At 42.0% G+C, this 23,810-nt stretch overlaps 1 protein-coding gene across 1 annotated transcript in view; it reads left to right on the top strand.

The window, feature by feature from the left end:
• LOC114786272 (protein jagged-2-like) overlaps positions 1-18,260 on the top strand; it is a 39,835-nt gene extending 21,575 nt beyond the window's left edge. The window contains exons 4-25 of the mRNA XM_028973261.1: positions 1,921-2,175; positions 3,423-3,483; positions 5,643-5,773; positions 6,025-6,144; positions 6,645-6,758; positions 7,072-7,185; positions 8,811-8,857; positions 9,051-9,224; positions 9,306-9,456; positions 9,541-9,705; positions 10,612-10,725; positions 10,865-10,978; positions 11,089-11,202; positions 11,296-11,412; positions 11,505-11,532; positions 11,644-11,729; positions 12,496-12,609; positions 12,906-13,021; positions 13,211-13,465; positions 14,290-14,421; positions 15,152-15,305; positions 15,618-18,260. Coding sequence (XP_028829094.1) covers positions 1,921-2,175; positions 3,423-3,483; positions 5,643-5,773; positions 6,025-6,144; positions 6,645-6,758; positions 7,072-7,185; positions 8,811-8,857; positions 9,051-9,224; positions 9,306-9,456; positions 9,541-9,705; positions 10,612-10,725; positions 10,865-10,978; positions 11,089-11,202; positions 11,296-11,412; positions 11,505-11,532; positions 11,644-11,729; positions 12,496-12,609; positions 12,906-13,021; positions 13,211-13,465; positions 14,290-14,421; positions 15,152-15,305; positions 15,618-16,075 — 3,134 coding nt within the window. The 3' untranslated portion in view covers positions 16,076-18,260. The remainder of the gene's footprint in view (positions 1-1,920; positions 2,176-3,422; positions 3,484-5,642; positions 5,774-6,024; positions 6,145-6,644; positions 6,759-7,071; positions 7,186-8,810; positions 8,858-9,050; positions 9,225-9,305; positions 9,457-9,540; positions 9,706-10,611; positions 10,726-10,864; positions 10,979-11,088; positions 11,203-11,295; positions 11,413-11,504; positions 11,533-11,643; positions 11,730-12,495; positions 12,610-12,905; positions 13,022-13,210; positions 13,466-14,289; positions 14,422-15,151; positions 15,306-15,617) is intronic.
• The last annotated feature ends 5,550 nt before the right edge of the window (positions 18,261-23,810 follow it).

Here is a 23,810-nt window from a genome sequence, read left to right as displayed (position 1 = left end):
TTGTTCTTGTTGTTCTTTGAGGGACCTTTGAGGGACCTTTTGAGGTCTCTCTCTGCATAGCTTGATCGTGAGTTGGAGTATAAACACTGGAAAGGTTCCACTCAGGTTTACTAGAGTTCTCTTCTACAGCAGCATCAGGCTGGGACATGGCATCAGGCATGCTGTGGCTCGCATTATAAATTCAGTTTTTGTACAGGCACTAATGTAGTTCTACATTAATTGTGATACTGGGGCTTTTGCTTTCATTTTTTCCACTGATCAGCCTTGACTTGGAAGATAATGCAATAAGAGGTTTATTGATCTGGCGATCATGTGTTCCCAGTCCTGAGAATGTGAGACAGTGGCTGGATTTGGGGGTAAATGTTGGCTTCAGATTTTGCATTTACATTGTTTGGTTGTTGTAAGGGGCACAAAGTGGAGGGGATATGTCCCCTTTTACTCATTATTAGTCTCAGGCCCATGGATATGTGGTGCATAATGACATATGAGAAATCATTACTGAGATGTCCATGTCCTTATGAATGATCCCTTCATCGTTGGTGGAGATGGTGTTTCCAAAGAAACATTTCTGACATAGATATAAACTTTAAGCCAAAATTGTCCAATATCAGTGTCCCCTGTGCCTTGTTACATCTGGTCAAGGACTTTTGCTTGAGCTGGCTTGCTAAGCTGCTTAATAAAGAAATCTGGCATCATGAAATAACCTCCCTGGAGGATGTTGCTCTGTTCATCATGAAAGTGAAGTGATTGTCATTGTGAAACACTGCAGCACAGCACACGGTGCACACAACAAAATGTGTCCTCTGCTTTTAACCCATCACCTTATTGAGCAGTGGACGGCAATGACAGGTGCTGTGTGTCGGGATGGTATTTTGCTCAGTGGCTCCTCAGTGGTTCAGGATTGGAACCTTACCTTCTAGGCCAACCACTGCCATTCCCTCCCCATTCACCCCAAACTATGTGCTGAAGCAAACAATGGGACGTCATCTGCTAAAATGTCAGATTGTTACATTGGTTATTGAGCATTTTAGCATGTGGTTCAATACATGGATTTCCAATAGGACGATATGACCTCAAACCTTGATCAGTTGTGCATTTTAAAATGCAAATGCTGTCGGTCAGTCACTAAAACACCAATTCCCCTCCAGTGGACAGCATGGCAGTGAAATGGTCAAGTCGAGCTTAAGCCTCTGCTTAACTAAAATGCACATGGAAACTCACTAATCAACATACCTGTGTATGTACAGCAATACCTTATCTATGCTCTACTTAATGCAAAATGTTAAAAAAAAAGACACATATATGGGGCAGTGGTGGCCTAGCAGGAAAGGAAGATGCCCAGCCAAAACGCCACTGATGTGCCACTGAGCAAAGCTTCTTCCCCACACAATTCTCCCCAGGCACCTTTCATAGCTGCCCAATGCTCACAAAGGGCGATGGATTAAAAGCAGGGGACACATTTCGTTGTTTCAGTGTTTCACAATGACAATCACTTCACTTTCACTGTTAGCCTAATGTTCATTATAATTGGGTCTGTCAGAAAGACAGACCATTTATTATTGTGCTGAGAATGGCAAAAAAGAACATGTCTTACGTTAAAGACCGCCACGCAAAGACCGTCAAACGTAAAGAAACAACGGAGTGGTCAGTCCGAAGGCAGTACCACATTAAAGAATTCCCATTTTACAAATTCCATGCCCGCAGCTGTGACCAATGCCCGGACAGACCCATCAAAATTTCCCCTGGAATTTTGGCTTCTAGTTACTGTATAGTGCTGTAGTCGATACGATCATTTTATTAGATGAATCATTTCATTGGAGGGCCTCATTTTTTCTAGAACTGCAATCTTCTGGGAAGGGGCAACCCCCAGATTCTTTAAAAATATACTTTCGTCTTTCTGACCTGCTCGTATTTCTCTAGGTGAGGAGTCACTAATCGAGCGCAGTGTCCATAAAGGCGTGCTGAACCCTGGGGAAAGGGCCCAGCTGGTCCCCTACAACGGTCCCACAGCCAGCCTGCTCTACAGCATCCGTGTGCGCTGTGACAAGCACTACTATGGTAACCAGTGCAAGCAACATTGCCAGCCGCGAGACGACTACTTCGGCCATTATGCGTGTGACCCTTCGGGCAACCTAAGCTGCATGGAGGGCTGGATGGGGCCCAAATGTGCAACAGGTGTGTGTGTATGTGACCTTGTTCTTACATCTTAGTCAGTATCAATTGAATGATATTTCAGTGCCTGACTTCAAAAAACACAATGTTTGCATTTTGAAGTAAAAGTTGTTCTACAATCATACATATTAAAAAAGGCAACTTTAAGGGCCCTGTTTTTGTGATCTGGTGGAAGTGGAGGATGCAAATAATACTAATGGTAATGTCCGTTTTTGCCTTTTCAGCTCTCTTGCGGGATAACATGTAATACTGAGCACATAGCAAGAAAATGAGCCAGACATTTGCTATTAAGAGCATAAGAGCATAAGGTCCTAAAATGCCTTTTAAAACACAAACCCTTTTTTTGTTACCTGGGTCATCCCACGATTGCCCTGTGGAAATGCATACACACCCTTCAGCAAAGAAGCGGTCATGTACAGAACCACCAGAGCTGTGGCCAAGTCACTTTATCTGGAATCAGCTTTGTTTAAAATGACATTTTGAGGCCGTTGCTTTTTTAGATTAATACAAGTATAAGTCATCAGCTTTGGACAGGTCAAGTCGTTGTCCAAGTCTGAGTACAAATTGAATATACAGTAGAGACCAAAAGTTTGGACACACCTTCTCATTCATGTTTTCTTTATTTTCATGACCATTTACATTGGTAGATTCTCACTGAAGGCATCAAAACTATGAAAAACACATTTATACATAAACACAGTTATGTATTTAACAAAAAATGGAGACCTGGCCTCCACAGTCACCAGACCTGAACCCAATCCAGATGGTTTGGGGTGAGAGTGAAGGCAGAGTGAAGGCAAAGGGGCCAACAAGTGCTAAACACCACTGGGAACTCCTTCAAGACTGTTGGAAAACCATTTCAGGTGACAACCTCTTGAAGCTCATCGAGAGAATGCCAAGAGTGTGTAAAGCAGTAATCAGAGCAAAGGGCGGCTATTTTGAAGAAACTACAATATTAGTTATTTCACCTTTTTTTTTGTTAAGTACATAACTCCACATGTGTTCATTCATAGTTTTGATGCCTTCAGTGAGAATCTACCAATGTAAATGGTCATGAAAATAAAGAAAACACATTGAATGAGAAGGTGTGTCCAAACTTTTGGCCTGTACTGTATGTCCTCAACTGTGACTTCACCGCATATGATGTGAATGTTACTAGGTATTACCCATTGTGTGTTGCATTCTGTCTCGCAAGCACATTGAAAGACTTGCTATTTGCATTTGTTAAAAACCAACATCTTTCCTCTCAGCTGTCTGTAGGCAAGGCTGCAACCTGTCCCATGGAAGCTGCATCGCTCCGGGCGAATGCCGGTAAGTGTGACTGCTTTTGCTGTCGTGCCAGCCATGTTACCAGTGCATCCCACACAGGCACTTTTACCATCATTGTGGTGCTGGGCCTGAATCGCAGTCTGTTCATTTGAAAATTATCAATCAAAGAATTAATGAGCAAAATCTGTATATTTTTTAAAAAGTTCTTAATTGCATTTTGCATTTTGATATATATTTGGAGGGAATAAATAACTCTTTTAAATGGAATATGGAAATCATGCCGTTGCAACCCATGCCTGCAACATCTGACGTTGCATGCTCATTTATTCTGTTTAAGTAGAATTTTAGGAACTTAAGTAGAATGTGGAGCTCATTACACTCTTGCAATAATCTATCTTGTTTGGATAATATTTTTGGCTCCCATTGATGCAACTATCCTGGGGTCTGTGGGTAAACCCTGAAATGCAGCCGGTGGTCAAATATCTCTGTCTCTCTTTTTTGTCTTCCTCCATTTATTTAGTCTTTCCTCTGCACACTCGCCACTTCTTCTCATTTCGTTGACATTGGAGAATTTCGGAGCTGAGTGCTGATTTAGGCTCTGTGTTTTTTTGTGTTGTGGAGGTATTTTAGAACTGATAATAGGTTTGTCGTTGAGGTGGACGTTGCTGTTTTCACTATTTGCCTCCAGTCTGGGTTTGCGAGTGGTTAGCCTCTGTAGGGTCTTTTTTGGAGTTTCTTTAAGTGTGTGTTTATTTGTGAGTGGCCACCGAGTGTGCATATTTTTTGAGCGAGTGAGTTTTGTGAGCGGTTGGCATGTTTGTGTGTGTGTGTGTGTGTGTAGCTTTCTTTGTGTTTATATATCTTTATTATAGTGTGGACAAAATGTCCTGACAAAGAAAGAAAAAATGTGCTGCTCCTCACACCATAAAACTAGGTGTTACTTCAGCAAAAAGCCAACAGAGAAGGGTCAGCTGTAGGCAGTTGCAGGCACTTGAACGCCTCTTGTCATGGTGTTCTTTACAGTACTTATGGAGAACAGGCCTGTGCCGTGGACGTGCATGACACAGAAGGGTGGAAAATGTAGCCGGCACATGTGACCCAGTTTGAACAAGTCGCAAAAAGAAATTACAGCCGAACTGAAATGCAAAGGAACAAAAAAAATCCAAAAAAACATGCCACTTCCACGGTTGCCAGGTAAAAAACTGTGACAAAGCGCTGTCAACGTTTTATATTTATTACAGTAGCACTTCAAAAAACACACAGACATGTGAGTGTCTGGTATAAGGCATGACCCGTGTAGCACATGGGACAGTGTGTGTGTGTGTGTGTGTGTGTGCGTGTGTGCGTGTGTGTGTGTCTCCAGCCCAGCTGCTGTAAATAGTGCTGAATGAGAAAACTGAACAGCTGGGCCAAGGTTAGCCCCTCTCTGAAATAACAGCATGCTACTGTAAACCAGCCGATTAGCTTACCCCCAGTCGCGTGTGTGTCTGTCTGTCTGTCTGTCTCATATAGTTGCAGAAAAATGTCTGTGTGTGTGTGTGTGTGTGTGTGTGTGTGTGTGTGCATGCTTCTCTGTACCTGTGTCTGAGCAGTGTTTGTGTTGTGGTGGTGGTTGGGGGGAATGGTTCTCCTTGTCAGGACCCTCCAGCCATCACATGCGCTGTGGAAACGCCCTCTGACCTCTTTCCAGTCTGGAATTCACACTGTCTAAGATTAGGAAGCTGTAGATGGAGTGGGCTGGGCCTTGGAGACGTGATGGAGATGTTCTCTCTCGACATATTCTTTCTCGAACTGCTTTCTTTCTGTTACATTCACAACTGAATATAGAGCAGGAGGTGTGGATTGTCGTAATTAAAATATTCTCAGATCTGAAAGAATCACACTTAATGGAACGTTGCTGTGAAACCCACTGCGCCCTAGGGCATTTTCACATTTATTCCTTAAAGAAAGTAAATTCAGGCCTGGAACTGGTCAACATTGTGCTACAGCTCAGCTCAGATGGGGCTTTGGTCCTTTTCTCACTGAAAAGGTGACCTCTGGCACAATATGACCTCTGACTTCTATATATGCATTACCAAGCGAAACAAACGTTTACACACCAGTGGTCATATCTGTATTTTTTTTGTCTGTACTTTGAAATGTGACGTGTTAGGATTGAAATATACAACTCATGTTAAGTGTAATTGGTGTGTGTGTTTCAGGTGTAAAGTGGGCTGGCAGGGCCCGCTCTGTAATGAGTGTGTGACGTATCCTGGGTGTTTGCACGGCTCATGTGATGAACCCGGGCAGTGTCGCTGTCACAAGAACTGGGGTGGGATTCTCTGTGATAAAGGTGAGGTTCACACTCATGCACCTACAAACACACACACAAATATAACACGTTATTCAAACGCCACTCCAACATGACCTCACATGACCTGGGCTTATTAACGGGAACCCATATTGGTTAAAGCTGTTTAGACTGGAGCGGCTCTGGAGTATGAGATGCAAACCCTTACGTTTGAGACAAGCACGGGCAGCATGCTTCATCGCTGATGCCACCACTAATGATACCTCTGATTCTCTGATGTCAATCATTCCCAGACCTGAACTACTGCGGTACGCACCGGCCGTGCAAGAACGGGGCGATCTGCATGAACCCGGCGCCGGGAGAGTACCACTGCGTTTGCCCCGAGGGATATTCTGGCAGGAACTGCGAGATCGGTGAGAGCGGTAACCTCCAAGAGCTCATTTAATGACCTGTGTCTTCTACTGACTTTCCAGTTTGCACATTCGTAGGGGCTCCCTTTAGACTGTTTTAATTTATTAATGCAGATTTTTTTTTCACATTTGAGCCATTTCCCTCTCTGACAATTCATTCTCCCTGTGTTGTACAAATGGGCCTGTGATGTAATGTTGGTTTTAACATTATGTCAAAGACACCTATGAATTATGCTGCAAAAAAATTTACTGAAATTACCTTGCTAACTAGCTAACAGTAGCCTGCCCTGTCCTGTAATACCACAGTGTACCACAAGAGGCGATAGTGAGTTAAGTCACACTTAATCAGTTAATGTAACACAGTATACGGTTGGTGTGTAAGTAATTATTTCTGACAGCCAGAAGATGCTCTTTAATGGTTCCTTGTTGTATTATTATTGTGCCACTTGGCTTGTGCTTTCAATTTATTCTCTCTCTCTCTTTTTTTTTTTTTTTTAATGAAGCGGAGCACGCGTGTGTGTCTAACCCGTGTGCTAATGGAGGAACATGCCATGAAGTACCATCGGGGTTTGAGTGTCACTGCCCTCACGGATGGGCGGGTCGCACCTGTGCCAAAGGCAAGCGGAGCGCCAGTTAACACCTGGCAACATTTCTAGTAGATGTTAGCTTTCAACATTTTTAAGTCTGAGCAGTTTTTGTGGACGATCGAACGGGTATTTATGGGACATCTTTGCTTTTTGTGTCACTGTTTATTTGCATGAGTGTTTAGTTCCGGGAAGTCTTTGCTCATTTATGTCAGTGTTTATTTGTGTTTATTTGTGAGCGTCTAAATTCAGAAGCACTGAGTGAGAAATGTCAGCACATTTATGTTTGCTTAACAAGGACCTTTATTCATTTGTGTGTGTGTGTGTGTGTGTGTTTGTGTTCTAGACACAGATGAATGTGCCTCTAACCCGTGTGCTCATGGGGGGACTTGTATAGACTTGGACAATGGCTTTGAATGTGTGTGCCTGCCACAATGGATTGGAAAAACATGCCAGATTGGTAAGTGTTTAAGTGTTATATTTAAGTGTGTTTATGTGTTTTTGTTACTGTTTTTGTTACAGTAGGACTGTCGTTCAGTAGGTGACATGCCAGTTTCAGCCATAAGCCTATCGCACATAAGCACATACCATTCCCAAACAGGGCTGCGGTTGTACCATCTTACCATCTTTAAATAGGGGTATCCTGGATCAATCCACCCTTATTTCTAATATCAGCATATCACCCCTTAGTGTGTGAGGTTTACAGATTTATTTTAATGGCATATGCAATCAAATATTGTGTCTTGATGTCCCCAGAAATAAGTTTGTTGCTCTGCTTTGGATGTGTTTATATGGAAATATGTGCGTATATGTGAGTCGTACAAGTTAAGTTCTTGGCACTGACAGGAGTACGCTAAGTGCAATCCGATCCAGATTATTTGAATGTGGCTATATTTAACACAAGGCCTGGCAACTGTGAAGCCCAGGGGCTAATTTTAGGCAAACAGTGGGCTATCTTTGGATGTGTGGCAGGGTGGACTTGGAGACGGAGAAGCATTTTACTCCAGCGTCCACTTTTAGTGCCGGGGGAGGAAATGCTTTATAACCTGTAAACAAGCTTGGGACAGAACCGCAGGGCTGCTGTTTCAGATTGTCGGGTTACGGGTCCGGCGTTCTAATGTCAGCTTGCGTTTCAGCCTGTTCAGGTGGAACCAGCCTTTGGATTGAGTTAAATTGATCAAAAGACACATATCAGAAAAGGAGTGAGAGATTGACTACCGCACTTCCGCAATGTATATAATACAACAAATTTGGCATGGACAATATGTAATTGGATAGCACTATTAATCAACACCCAATAACATCTACAGCAAATAAATGACTGATCTGATTTTTTTAGGCATATAATCATAATTATAATTTATATGATACTAGTTGGTGATACACAGTTGATACACAGTGTTGGTAAGGGGAAATGCTCATCCCACAAGGAGTGTCAACTGAGAAGTGAGTTACGTGTTAAAAAGTGCGTTGATAAAAACGATTTTTTGTTAGCATTGCTTTTATTTATTAATGTAGTGTCCTAGTAAACAGGCATACAGAACACATTCTGCAGCAGGACTTGCTGATGAGTAGGGGTGACTCTGTAGTTTGACTACTCTTGGAAATAAACTGTTAAAGTGCTGAGTGGTTTTATCATTTTTTTAATTCACATTTTTATTCAATCTGTTGAAATTTGTTGACCATAATTTATGGTCAAAGGGCCACAATGAATAGGTGGAATGGTAATTTACTCGGTTTAATTGAATTGGCTCTGGGGAGTAAATGCTAGTATATCATGGTTGACAGGATTATTTGTGTAAATGGAGACACTGCTCTATTGTGGCGGACTCCAGTAATCATATAGTTATTTTTGTTTTGCTAGTGAACTTCGCTGAAACAGTGATGCAGATGGTGGAGATGTGCGTTGATTTAGCTTGCACAGAATACACAAGATGGAAATTGTAACCCTTGAGTTAGTGTTTGAATAATTGGCTCTGCACAGATATTCCCATCACTCCTCAAATGCAGTATTTGCCTTTTAATATAAGTATTTTACTATTACTCTCACTTCATGGTCTCCCTCTTTTTTACTCACCACCTCAGACGTTGCCAGCTGCTATGGGCAGTGTCAGAACGGAGGAACATGCAAGGTACGCAGGTTTCTTTTGGATCAATAGACATACCAATAGCCACGATTACCCCAGTGTCTTCTGATTGGCCCCAATTTTCTGTGTTGACATACCGCTTGTAGGACTAAAGAATTAGTGAGATGGCTTTAATTTGAGGGTCAGGCAATCGGGACTGCTGTGGTACTTCAGCATGCTTGTTTTCTATTGATTGTAGGAGGGCTCAGGAGGATACACTTGCTCTTGCCAGCCAGGGTTTGTGGGTACGCACTGCGAGCTGCAGCTGAGAGGGTGCGCTAGCGTGCCGTGTAAGAATGGAGGCCGTTGCCATGCTCAGGCCGACGGCTTCGTCTGCGAATGCCTGAAGGGGTTTTCTGGGACAACCTGTGAGGTGAGTTTGCGTGTCTCTCGATTGTTATTTGTGGACTGAGTGTGTTTTTGCTTGACCTGGTGTTTCTGCTCCTCCACGCAGGTGCAGGACGACCCATGTTACCCAAATCCATGCCAGAATAAGGCTCAATGTCACGGCCTGATACGAGATTTTTACTGCGCCTGCTCTGACGAGTATGAAGGGAAGACGTGCTCCCATCTCAGAGATCACTGCAGGAGCAGCCCCTGTGAAGGTTTTAAAGAGTTTCATATGTTGCTGACAGTCCAGAATGAATAAAAATACATATTTAGTCCTTTGAAACGGCTTTTTATTGCAGTGATTGACAGTTGCACCATTGCTGTGGCAACCAACACTTCAGAGGATGGGGTGAGACACATCTCATCTAATGTGTGTGGTCCTCACGGCCGTTGTATTAGCCAGCCTGGTGGAAACTTCTCCTGCGCCTGCCAGCCAGGCTTCACCGGGATGTATTGTCATGAGAGTGAGTTTTTAACACACGCAAAGGCTACATTTAATTCTCTTTGCTGGTTTTAGATTAACATGTCATGTCATAAGTCATGTTCATATTCATAAAGGGTGGTAGTAGCCTAGCGGGTAACACACTTGCCTATGAAGCAAATCCCACTTACTACCATTGTGTCCCTGAGCAAGACACTTAACCCTAAGTTGCTCCAGGGGGGGACTGTCCCTGTAACTACTGATTGTAAGTCGCTCTGGATAAGGGCATCTGATAAATGCTGTAAATGTAAATGTACATTTCATATTCAAATGCCATGCACAGAAACATCATGCAATTGAATGTGATACAAGCTCACAGAGCAGAATCTTGAGTCCACGTGGTTTACATGCATACATTTTTTTTGCCTTCCCAGTTAAATAAGATAATGATTATGTACTATTATTCACACAACTAAAGACACTGTGCCATTGCATGATGCCATGGCAAGCCTACATCCTACAAGGCTAATGTATCTGGTCGAGATCACAAATGAAAGTAACTGTATTTTTGTCTCTACAGATCCCTAAAGGTATTAGGCTGGATTTGAGTCTATGCACACAAATTAATTAATTTAACTGGCATAATTCACAGCCATTCATTGCCCGCAATGCCCTCTGTTTCAATGCTTAATCTCAGTCATTTTTTACTCATTAACAGTTAGTGAGCTAGCTGCTTTAGCTACTGTGTAGCATCTACCTGATACTTCTGCACATTATGCAACATTCACTGATGTGTTCCTCATGTGCTTTTTAAGTGCAACAGATTTGGCAGATGGTACATATCGGGTACAGACATTAACATTTGCTTGCTGAAATAAAATGATACAAAAACACCATTTAAAATGAACTGTTGAGGCTAACAAGCCATATATTGCTTTTTCTCTCCCAGATATAAATGACTGTGTGTCGTCTCCATGCGTGAATGGAGGGACGTGTGTAGATGGAGTCGGCTCTTTTAAGTGCATCTGTCCAGATGGCCGGGAGGGCAGGTTGTGTGAGCTGGGTGAGTTCACCTCTTTCCATCATTTACATTTTATTCCTCTTGTCTGCCTCCATTCTCTGTGTTGCTGTATATTTTTTTCCCCTTTTCTCTCCATCTCTCATCTGACCTCCTCTTCCTTGACTGTCACTTCCTGTTTCAGATGTGAATGAGTGTAATGGTAACCCCTGTAAAAATGGAGGCCTGTGTGTGGACTTGCTGAATGATTTTTCCTGCCAGTGCACGGATGGTTGGAAGGGCAAGACCTGCCACTCACGTAAGTTTGTGTGTGTGTCTGTGTGTGTGTGGTAGAGTGAAATAGAGCATTGTTCTACCAATGTATGTGTATTTATTGTTGCCTTTGAATGCGTTTTGTGTGTTGATCAGGTGATAGCCAGTGTGACTCCAGCACTTGCAGTAATGGGGGAACTTGTTTTGATCATGGAGACTCCTTCCGCTGTGCATGTGCCACTGGGTGGGGTGGCAGCACCTGCAACACAGGTGAGTTACACGTTGTGTGAGATCTTTCTTCTCCTAGATGTATTTTAAGGGGAGTTGTTTTAACTCTCAATGAATGTCACTCTATGTCCATAGCCATGAACAGCTCTTGTGAGTCTGGCCCTTGTGAGAATGGTGGAACGTGTGTGGGAGGGGGTGGGGCCTATACCTGTATCTGTAAGGATGGCTGGGAGGGCCCAACCTGTGCTCAAAGTAAGACTCCATCCTCATGTACTTATACATATTATTCATTTGTACACGTTTAATATATACATTGTTTAATCCAAGTGCATGTTTTTCAACAGACATCAATGACTGCAACCCACATCCATGGTAAGTCAGGGATGGAGTTTGGTCTGGGGCCTTGTAGGAGTGGAAAGTTTACATTATTGGCTGAACAACGTCATGCATTGCTCCTGTTTTCCTACCCCCATCTCTCTGCAGTTATAATGGGGGTGTGTGTGTTGACGGGGTTAACTGGTTCCGCTGTGAGTGCTCCCCTGGGTTTGCTGGACCCGACTGCCGAATCAGTGAGTATTTGAGACACTTTTCAACAAGCTAAGGGCAAAGGGTGGTGAGGTTAGCGATCCCACCTTAACCTTTAACCTCTGTAAACAGGCATCAGATGGCATTTCGGTTCTCATGGAGATTTGGGTTACACATGGCTGTCCTCAGAGCTTTGTTGCATTCATACCTTTTTTTTAGAGCATATATAAAGCTTATATATATTCTTAGTGCTTGTGTCGCATGCCAGGGTTCAGACATGAACTTCTCTCAGATTAACAGAGTGTGTTGAGGACATTCTTGATTAAAACCAAAAATAAACCCAGACACTACAATAGACGCTTCATTAAATATTTAATGTATAAGGCATAAAAAAAATACATGTGGGCCACAGGGGCGTATTAGACCATTTGAAGCATTTCATGGACCTATACATAAATATATATGTATATAGTGAAAGTGAAGTTATTCTCATTGTGAAACACTGCTGCACAGCACACGGTGACACAGCAAAATGTGTCCTCTGCTTTTAACCATCACCCTGAGTGAGCAGTGGGCAGCCATGACAGGTGCCCGGGGAAGAGTGTGTGGGGACGGTGCTTTGCTCAGTGGCCGGATCGGGATTCGAACCGGCATCCTTCTGATGTGTCCTTACAGTTTATATGTAATGTAGTCCAGCAACTACTGAAAATGTACTACATCTAATCTAAAACCAAAAAATAGCATTGCTTTTCATAAGCCTATAGCGTTAGTGATTTAGTAATTGTGATGAATGTGTTTGTGTGATCCTAGATATGGACGAGTGCCAGTCTTCACCGTGTACTTACGGTGCAACCTGCGTGGACCAGATCAATGGCTTTCACTGCATCTGCCCCCCAGGCAGAGCTGGACGCCACTGTCAAGAGTGTAAGTGTTGTCAAATGCTCCAGGGCAAGAGTAGCACCGGTGTTATGTATCTCTGCAATGTCCTAGCCAGAGTTGTGGACGTTCAACTGTTCTGTGCTTGTAGTTAGCAAATCTACAGCAAATCCCACACTTGATCAGGAGCTGAGTGACAATGAAGATGATAGGCAAAATCAACTGCATCTTGCCTACACATACAATTTCCAAATATTTAAACTGGACCTCCTGCATTTTGAAACTGATTCTGTTTCTGCCTTGTCTACTCCACTCCTCCTCACTGTCTCCATTTCACTCTGAAGTTATAGGTGTTGGAAGAGCCTGTTGGCACACTGGCCTGCAGTTTCCACATGGTAGGCAGTGGGAGGAGGAGTGTAACAACTGCCAGTGCATAGACGGCAATGTCAAATGCACCAAGGTGAGCCCTGGATGACTTGTCACCATGTATATAGAAAAAAAAATGAATAACCTCATTTAAAACATTTCTCATATCTTCTACTTTTGACTAAATTATATTGGACTGTTGATTTAATGTAAATTTGCCACTTGTGGGACTAATAAAGGATCGTCTTTCTCATCTGAATCTGTTGTGTTAAACCCTCCCCAGGTGCATTGTGGAAGGCGTCCCTGCCTGCTTCACCATGATCTTGCATCTGCCGAGCAGCCCTCGTGCTCTGGAGATCAGCGATGTGTGCCACATCGCTTCTTGTCTTGTTTCCAGCCTCCTTGTGACCACTGGGGCGTGTGCACCTCTACTGACCTGGGTTCCCCTGTCGACACGCGCTGCAGACCCAACAGCAGCTATCGGGACAGCAGCTGCGCCCGAGTCACACTGGTGTTCAACAGGGAAAATCTTCCTAAGGTGACACGCACAGATTAAAATGTTTCCAAAGACTTTTGTGTTTTCTATAGACCCATCACAATTACAACCTCATTGCCTGGCAATGATTAGCAACAATTATTTTTTGCATAATTGCCAGAATCTTTTGTATTTGTCTTGTCACACTCCCTTATCCAGAGCAACTTTAAACCAGTAGCTACAGGGACAGTCCCCCTGGTGACACTCTGGGTTAAGTGTCTTGGTTCAGGGTCGAGTGTTTTACCCACTAAGCTACTACAACCCAACCGCTTTATATATACAGAAATGTAATATTTTCATCTTTATTTCACAGTTTTACAATGTTTGGCTGGGAATGGTTTAGTTTTGTCTTTTATTTGAATAAAGGATCGTTTGTAGATCATTAAGTTCCAATGACATAGCACCACTGTGGTCCATGTTTGTGATTTCAAGCCAAATGACAAAGGAAAGGTACGGTAAGGTAAGGAGCTGGAGGAAGAAATCTGTCATATTCGTTGAAGAAAGGTGACAGTCAAAAGTTTGAACAGAACAATTTTTGCAAAACCACCTGCACATCCATCACCCCACCTGCACATCCATCACCCCACCCCCACATCCATCACCCCACCCGCACATTTTTTAAGTTAAGGTAACATGAATAACAGACTTTATTTATTTTAATACCTTTTTTATGAATTTGCATGAAAGTCCAATGGAAATAAAAATGTCTTCTTCATAAAAATGTCTTCTTCAAAAATTATATGATATTAATGATATATTAATTTTCATGATAATGTAAGCGCAATTTGTCTGACAGTAAATCTTTATTGTGTTCATCTTCTGCACAGGGCACAACAGTAGAGAGTATCTGCTCAGAGCTGAGGTACCTGCCCATCTCTCGAACCCTTGCCAATGACCATGCCCTGCTCATTCTGTGTGACCAATCACACACTGACAACAGTACAGTGGAGGTTGCTATGGTGAGAGCAGATGCCTTTTTCATTCCTTTTATAGTTTTCCATTGTCTCAAACAGTCCTGTTTTCACTTTATTAAAAAGAGCACTTAATTCATCACTGAAATGGTTTCCAGACGGCCCTTATAAAACCCAAACCTCTTTTCTTCTTTTAAGCGTCAAACCAAAGCTTTTCATGCATGATACCCTTCTCTCTTCCACATCTGTTCATCATTTAAACCTCTTTTAACCTGGAACACCTTACCATTCCCTTTTTTTCCTGTCTCCCGAGCTCACTTTCTTCTTTCTGTTCAGTCTCTCTCAATTGCTCTGACCATTTCTCTTGGCCTTCGTGGCCTTTGGTGCTTGGATCATTGCCATGGAGATGGGGGCACTTGGGATGCCGTGAGGCTGAGGGTCATAATCCTTTAGTGGACTGTATTAGCTGCGATGTTGCAACGTTGTTAAGATTGATGCAGCAGTAAGGAGAGTCTGCTCATTAAAACCTGAGCACTGCGGCTCTGTGGTGGCGTGGTACGAGATTCCATCTGAACCTTTTAAAAACAGAAACCCAAGTTCCTTGTTAAAAATCCCACTGTTTCCCTTAGACACGGACACTTTGTTAATTCAATGATGAATCGCCCTGCTGCCATACTACTTCCATTTTTGTGGTTTATTGTAAATCTGCTCCTGGGTCAAGGCTCAGGTGATGAGAGACTGACCTGTTTTTCACTTCTCACCCCCCCCTCTTTTCTAGTCCTACGTTGGGAATGAGGGGACGGAGGGCCATGGGGAGATCCAAGAAGTGGTCAGCACGGTCATCAGTGCTCTGTCCAAACGGCACAACAGCACTCTCCTGCTGGCCGTACGGGAGGTCAAAGTTGAACCACCAGGACTGTCTCCATCAGCAAGTAAGAAGATAAACTGGGGAAATTTCTGAGGCACTCAGCATTTTAACAAATATCATATAGTTTTGGCAGTTGTGTTTTGGCACATTTTTGGACAATTGTAGGATGAAATAATCAGGTATCTGGCAACACTGCTTTGCACATGTGATCTGAGGTGCATAAGAGCTGTTCACCTTCACCCCTTTTAATCAAAAAACATAATTAAAATGAATCTGCTAGCTGTCAGAAATCATTACATGAAAGGGTTTAGTTTTAGTCTAGTACAAATACTGGCATTTTACTAGATTCTAATGTTGTTCTTGCCTCCTGAACCAGGTTACCTGGTGCCAGTGCTGTGTGCGCTGTTTGCCCTGTTGTGGTTGCTGTGCCTGCTGGTGTGTGTTTGGTGGATGTACCAGCGGAGGAAAGAGAGGGAGAGGAGTACGAACATGCGGACAGAGGAGGACATCATCAACAATCAGCCACTCCGTCGCCAAGGCAACAGCCTGCCCGATCCTCCGGCTCCCCATGAGTGCAACAGACTTATGTTGCCCCTGGACCGAGTGGGAGACGGGGCCGAGGATGAGGAAGAGGAGGAAGATGAGAGCGGCCTGGTGGTGGAAAAGTGTCCAGCTATCAAATACTCCAAGGGGGGTGCTGTCAGTACAATACACATCACTCCAGGGAGGGCCAGAGAGTCCAACCAGACTTCACTCAGCCCCAAAGACAACCGCTGCAGAAAGAACATCAATGAGACAGCCTGTGAGGCGAGGGTCAAAGATCTCTTTGTCTGAACGCAGGCAGACGACACAAGCACTAAAATATATATATATATATATGTTTTTTATTTTTTTAATTTCTTTTTTAAATTAATCCACTTAATTTGAATGTTTTTTTTTTATTATATATGCCTTGTTTTTTTCCTCTAAGTGGATGGAAACTCATGACTCCCGTGGACGGTCTGACTTTCACCTTTTACTGTTTACAGACTGTCGCTTTCTTTTATGGAAAGCCATTTTGCCCCCCCATCCAAAAAAATCTTGACTGAATAAGGTTGACCTTTGCCCTTCCGTTTTAAAGGGGGAGCATTGACTGGCAGCCTTGAATCATGACTCTTTTTGACTTTTTGCCATGTGCTGAACAAACCAGGACCTGCATACAGCGCAGTATGTGTGCAGCGTAAAACTGAGGGTACTGTTTTCCAACTGGCTAGCATGGAGCTTGTTCACTACTGTAAAGTCAGTGGAGTCCACATACATAAAACAAGTAATAACCACCCAGTCGTTATCTGTATCTAGAAAAATCTATCCTTGTTTGGTGTTTCTGTCTCCCATTCCTTCAGGATGCCTTTGAGCTTTCATTAGAGACCAAGCTCCATACTTAGCGCATAGTGCTGTGACTAGCACCTGTTTGAAAATAGTGCCCAGACAGAGTGGGCCTTTAGTGCAATTCAGCATTTATTTCTCTAATAATGTCATACAAATTAGACAGTGATGAAGGATGGCTTGGGAATCTTATATTTGGACCACTGCACAAAGTATGGGTGATGGTTTGTGATTTGATTAAAAGAACTGCTGTCATAAGGGTCTATAATTAAAACATTAATAATGAAGGCACATTTGAAATCATTTTACTACTGAAATAACTGCTCATCTAATAACACTAATAAAGTAGTAAATGGTTCACTTCAATGCGTGGGCAGAACAGTAGGTCAAGATTTTTCTGCTGTATTCTGAAAATTGTCTGCTCATCAGACATTTTTGGTTTTATGGCTTTATTAGAGATTTTATGTTGTACACTGTTGCCTGGAGCCAGTGAATGTTCATTTTTGAGGCCAATTTAAGCTTTATTCATGGCCTCATCCTCCAGCCCCTGTTTATAGTGCCTTGCAAACTTGCTGGCTGCTTTCTAGACTTTTGCATCTTTTTTGTTCAAAAACTCACATTGTCATTCAAAGGGAAATATACTTTGGACATTTTCCAAAGTTTTGTATCTACATGTGTATTTCATTTAAAAGGAAAAAAAAGAATGTCCTGATGTATATATGTACATTTTCAAAAGAGTAATAGCTATGTATATTTGAATTTACTAATTTAAGTGCCCCTTTTTTCTTATCAATATTAGTTTGTTGTTTATATCTTTATTATCATTCCTGTTATTTATGTGAGCCAACAGAAGCACATTTTAGCAGCTAAAGGCCATCTTTACAATGAACACTTCATGCTTTCCTCGTATTTGTATAGTGCAGCTTTAATAAGAAGTCCTGTATGTCACCAGGGTTGCCAGGGTTCCTCTGCTTGTCAGAAAAATATCTGGCACGTTGCTTGTAACGTTGCTTGTTTTATTTGCTTACCTTTTTTTACTCAATTCATATTTAAACCTACATTTGTTCACAGATCAGTAATGATTTATTTAAGTTGAGGGCTGTGTGGGCCCCAGATTCAGTTTAATGAATCTGTTGTTTTTTTTTTTTTTTAATTGAAATGGTATTTTAGTTAAATGTGTAGTATGTGTGCTTTAGGAACTATTTCAGAGCAAAACCCAAATGCAAAGTGTTCCATGCTGTCTGTACATACGATGCAGTTTTCTGTTCTGTTACCTTCTGAACGCACTGGACCCTTATAGTGAGAGCCAGTTGCAACAAATGATAAATCATTAACGCTCATCTGCTGGAACGAATCATAACCCATCTGCCCTAATTTCAGCCACATGAAGGGAGCAATTTTTTCTTCTGCCTTTTTTTACATTTCCTGTGTGGGACTAAGACAAGTGTTAACATGCATCCCCGGATTTCACTGTTTTACTGATGTGCTGTTTTATAGCCTTGGTAAAGAAACAGCAATGGCAAGTATTTGTACCTGTACAATGCTACCAATCAAAGAGACAGTCTGGCCGGGAAAAAGCTTCTTTTTTTTTTTGGTTTGTTTTGTGGAACTGTGTGACAGGTTGTTGAGTATTTATTAAAGTATTTTATACCGATGTGAGTAAAGTTGTCTTTTTATCTGATCTAAACATTATGTCACAAAGGTGATATTATCACACCCCAACAGTTCTGTATGGATATTTAACAAGCTTGATAAAATTGCTTTATGGGTAATAGCAAATTATTCTGTCTTGAGTCGCATTTTGTTTTACAGTCTGTGACCCCAACTACATGCTCAACTATTTTGTTAAATGCATTGAACTGTAGGCTTTTCAATGCACCAAAGCAATTAAAATGTATGCCATTGCATGCACTGATAGTAAACAAATTAGAAAAACATAAAAAATCTACTACTGCCCCAATCCTATCCCGTAAACCATGATTGTTCTTGAAGACATTACCAACAATCAAATAACCCTTCAAGTCACAGGTTCAAAACCCTAAGAGTGGCGCTAGGTGATGCGGTCCCTGTAATTAACGCATGTACGTCACTCTGGCTGAAATAGGAAATGTCTGCTACAGCATTTACCCGGGGTAATTGCTCAAGAGTCGTTGCCATGCCAACTTTGTGGTGACTTGATAAAGGCCAGTTAGGAACAGAAAGGTCAGGTGGCATGGTGAAAAACAAGGCAGGTGACACACAAGCAGCGAAACCTAATTATCCGTGTTGTTATTTGAAAGAGCAGCTCTCTCTGAAGGCTGATCTGTTTTTGTCGTACTCACTCCAGCAGATAATCCCACAGGCAGGAGGAGCATCCTAACGGAAAACCGCCGCAGCATTCCAACATCACCCTGGAAATAAGGATCTGCTCAACACAACATCAGGTAATCAGTTACCCCCACCACTCCTCCCTTCCTTTTTCACCCTGCCTGAAACAACTCCGCTCACAGTCTGCTGATTTAGCAGGTGAGGCATAAAGGATTTAATACACGGTTACACGGTGCAAGCTCTGAGGGATACGTCCTCAACACTCCAGGATGTCGCTGCTTCTAATCGACCCAGTGACCCCTGACTGACCCAAGGGTGACATGAGGCCTTTATTTAGCCTCCCCCTCAGAAGACGTGGGTGTTAGTGCTGGCGAGGTAGTGAGTTCTTGTGAAGCTGACCTGAAAACTAAGAGAAAGTTGTTGTTTTGTGTTCTACCTGACCACGTTCCTGTAATCCCACAAATACATCAAGAGCTTTCGAATAGGTCACTTGGACAATGAGAAACAACTTAAAGTGCACACATATCAGAAAGAAAGCATAAAATGACAAAGTAATTATGTAGTACAACACTGTGTACTACACAGTCTTTGTCATATGCAACAAACTTGACAAATAAACCTGATCCTTACAAATTGGTTCTAATCGAATATTTTGCACTCAGATTGTCAAATAGACTATCTGTGTTCACTTGTTATCTAGTAGTGTGGGCAAATAGTAGGCTTACTGAATTCATTTTCACACTGCCCGTTCCACTACCACGCCCATAGGGGGCGCACAGAACAACTACCTACTATGCCTGTCCATTCCTCTGGATTTGCCGTTACCTGATTCCGACCCCTCGCCTGCCTACCAACGAGTGTTGTTTTTGTCAACAAAATTTATGACAAAATATCTTTGTCAACGTTTTTGATGTGCTGATCGTGTGATGATAACTATAATGAAACAAGAAAACAGAATGTGTGGTCTGTGTCTGGAATGGATCTAGAATATTCTTGAGTCTATAAGGTAACAATTTTTTTTTACGGCATTTAACAATAATATAATAATAAGATAAACTTGTTTTAATTATGAAATGGTTTTGAAAATGTTGTTTTTAGTCAGTTTTAATAGGTGCTTGTATTTTATTGACTGGGTTAAATAGAATTGCATTACTAAAAAAAACGATTAAATTCGAATTTTCATTGACTAAAATTAGACTAAAATGTCATCAGTTCTTGTTGACTAAAAATAGACTAAAATATTCATGGATTATTCTGACTAAAATATGACTAAAATGCTCAGACTTTTAGTCGACCAAAAGAGCGCGATAACGTACTTATCTAGAAAAGGGGGCCTTTTGCAGAAAAAGTTTGAGAATAGCTGATGTAAAGCTAGCAAAGAACAAAATGAAAAAGGAGCCAATGAGGGCAGCAAAAGTCATGGTTTCATATATTAATAAACTGTTTATTATCTCTGGTGTCTTTGCTTTCTGTCTCTATATCAGAAAAAAAAAGTTTAAAAAAGTATATCGTGATCAGTTTTTTGCCTTCTCTCCCAGCCCTAAGCATAATTGAAAAAAGAGAGAATTAAAAGAAAGAGGAGAAAGCAGCTCTTCAGCTGATCTACCAGCACACAAGTCAGTCCCTCATTGGAAAATGTGAGCTGCAGTCAGGCTGGGAGTTCTGGGAAGAGTTCAGAAAGCGAGCTGTTCCTTCCAGAGTTTTGTGAAAGTCAGTTGATCCAAAAAAGTTCACAAAAGGTTCTCTAACAAAAATTATGTGCACACACACAAACAAAAAGAGAAAGAGGGTCAAGCCTATCCGTTCTTTCACATTCATCAGCAATTGTTTTTAGGATGAACTATATGTTATACATAAGAAAATTTCAAAAGTTTCATCTCCGCTACTCTATGGAGAATATGACAGGCCATTTGGAAGAATCTTGCATAACTTACAGAGGAGCCAAGAGTTAGAAAAGCTGCCCAACAGCAAAACTGTTTACTGGATAAAAAGAGAAACCAACCATCCTCCTTGCTGTGTAATTATTCCTACCACCCAGAACACGATCATTGATCTATTCTCTCACCCACGTCCTCATTCTGGATGATTTAAGCCCACGCCTTACAATAAATCACGTGTGAACATCAGTGACCACTGTGTTTTTTTCTTGTTCTACCTATTAATTTAATGTAAATCCTGAGGACATTTGACCTCACACTAGAGAACAAGCTGTACACTGTGCTTTGAACCATTTCAAAAATAGTGCCCTGGGTGTGTCAAAAATTTGGATGTGTTGTATGTAAGGTGCAATGGATAGGGGTATTTCCTCATGTTTTCCCCAGGTTTGTATGCTTTTTGTGGACTTGTGTGACTACACCCATTCTAAGGTGAATATCTAAGAATAGAAGTATCTTCAAGCATATGGATAGATGGAGAGTTTTGATACTTCTTCATCCTCAAAACAGTAATGACTGCTGATAACAGAATTCTTTGCTCTATTTAACGGCATGTGAAGAGACGCTTGGGAGTAGCTTGGGGTCTGAATAACGTCTGTGACATTGTCTCCTACCAGTGAGTTACACATTTATCAGTGACTGACAATGAGCGTATCACGCTTCCCTGGGCCATGACAACACTGACAAGCCCAGACCAACCTGCTCTGTCTGAGAATATTGCACACACTTTTATTTCTGCATGAGTGTGTGATTTTGGCATTTGAGTGTAGTTGTAAAAAGGAATACAGTACAGGACTGAAAATAAACTTAAATACCTATACAAACTAAAACTTTCTGTGAACTTAACAAGGACAACAACATATAAATATAAGACCTATAAATGATGAGTGTCCTTCACAAGTTAATGCATATCCTCATTAATTGATTTGGCCGCTGATGTAAGGTGTGAGTAACATGCGGGGAGCCCTGACAGAGCCATCTGATGGAGGTTAGAACTGCGTGGGTGAATGTCAGCAGGTCCTGATTCATGTTTCCTGTAAACGCCTGTGATTTTCAGCAGAGCCGATAGGCAGGTGGCTCCCTTGATGCCACTGCAGCAATGTTTTTTGAACGTGGTCTGACCAAGGGGGTCATGTACACAGGGTTGTAACACATTATTACAATTATGAGTGACATCCATACATAAAGATGGCATCTTAGGGCTTATTCAGATAAGGCATCTTTGCATGTCTGTAAATTTCTTATTAATGACTCTTTGCAACTCTTTTTTAGGCATGCAGAGAATGGAAATCGTGACCAGATGAAAAATATTTCAACACACTCAGTTCACAGTGTTCATGTGCACATCATCTGATTCTATCCTCCAGCAATTTTTGAAATAAAATGTTGCTTGACTGAATTACCGAGAAAAAGTTGTTTTACTTCCAGAGTTTTTTTTTTTTTTAAAAATGTCCCGATCATCTTGCCATCTCTTCCCGTTAGAGCCTCTTCCCTAAAATTGGCATTGTTTTATAGATGAATTATAGCAAGCATTACCTTTGCCACGTACACGAGCTGATGGGGGAATGAAGCGCAGAAGCGGGACATACTGGGCAACATTTATTTATTAATGTAAGGAAGCAAAACCGGCACGAGGGCCGAAAACAGGGCAAACAAAAGGGGCGAACATAAACAAACCTGCAGGCATGTGGTGATTGGCAGAACAACTGTACACACAAGTCGTACGGTCCACATACAAAGTTCCTTATAACCAGGCTCCATGGCTGGAGCCCTGATGTCAATCAGATTGGTGCCACACCCATTGTGACAACCTTTAAGAATTCATCTTGATTGGCCAAAGCTTGCTATTAATCTTATTTACAATGAATTAGTTAAAACGTTTTTAATCAATTGACTGCCTTTATTTGAGTTAGTTAACTTCTCCAGTAAGAAATTGTGTTCATCATTTGGACGGGGATGTTATATTCTTTGGCAACAGAGCAGGAATTTTATCTTTCTGCCTGTATTAATCATGTTGTTGCCTGGGTTTGAGGGCGCAGGGACAAACAGAGCAGAGAATCTCCTCTGCTCATTACAAGTGGTTTAACAGCAAAGCAGAGTTGGTAGGATGGTGGCTGGGGAGTTCATACCAAACTTTCTTTAGGACTGGGAGTGTGCATATAGCATGATAAAGCCCTCTGACGAATCTCTTTCAGTGCCATTCCACCTTCTTACATTATTTATGATCAGAGGTTTGGGGTGAGGAGATTACCTCAGGGAGGGGTTTCCCATCTAATAAAACCTCCTTACTCCTACTGTTCAGGACTCTTTCACTTCCATCACTTTCCACCAACCCATCATCCATTTGTCATCTCTACTCCTCCCTGTTTGGTTCAGACTCGTTCACACATATCTGAAATATCAACATGCTCAAAAATGAAGAGCGATTAAAAAAAAAACGATGCAGACATCAAACGACTTCAGTTCCTCCGTCAATCACAAATTCCATTCCTCTGCAGAACGCTGAGGGCCCTGTAGAGCCTGTTTGGATTTGCTCACCTCTTGGTGCATACATACGAGGAGGCATACAAATGGTCTCTTGTACAATGCACACTCACTGGTACCCCAGTGACAAGACCCCATATCTCCAGGTGGTTGGAGTAGAATACTGCTCTAATTTCTGTAGACCAAGAGAACGTTGGAAGACCAGGTTTAAGGGCCAGGTTGAATTTCTGAAAAAAACGTGTTCTTTTGGGTTCAGTCTTGGTTTCAGATGTATGGTTATGCCTTCGTACCTGGGAAGCGAATTAATTGAACTTTATTAAACTATGAACAAAAGCCAACCAGTGGTGGTCTAACATCTCAAAGATCTGGAGTAGAAATCCATGTACAAGCTTTATGTCCTGCTCAATGTTGGAGGGAGCGTTCCACCAGGTTCTCTGGTTTCCACCCATTGTCTAAAAGCTGGGTGGACTTGCCAAGCC

Source organism: Denticeps clupeoides, chromosome 1, assembly GCF_900700375.1.
Source record: "Denticeps clupeoides chromosome 1, fDenClu1.1, whole genome shotgun sequence".
Lineage (NCBI taxonomy): Eukaryota > Metazoa > Chordata > Actinopteri > Clupeiformes > Denticipitidae > Denticeps > Denticeps clupeoides.
The sequence above is the reverse complement of the archived record's forward strand: the minus strand, read 5'-3'. Positions and strand labels throughout refer to the sequence as shown.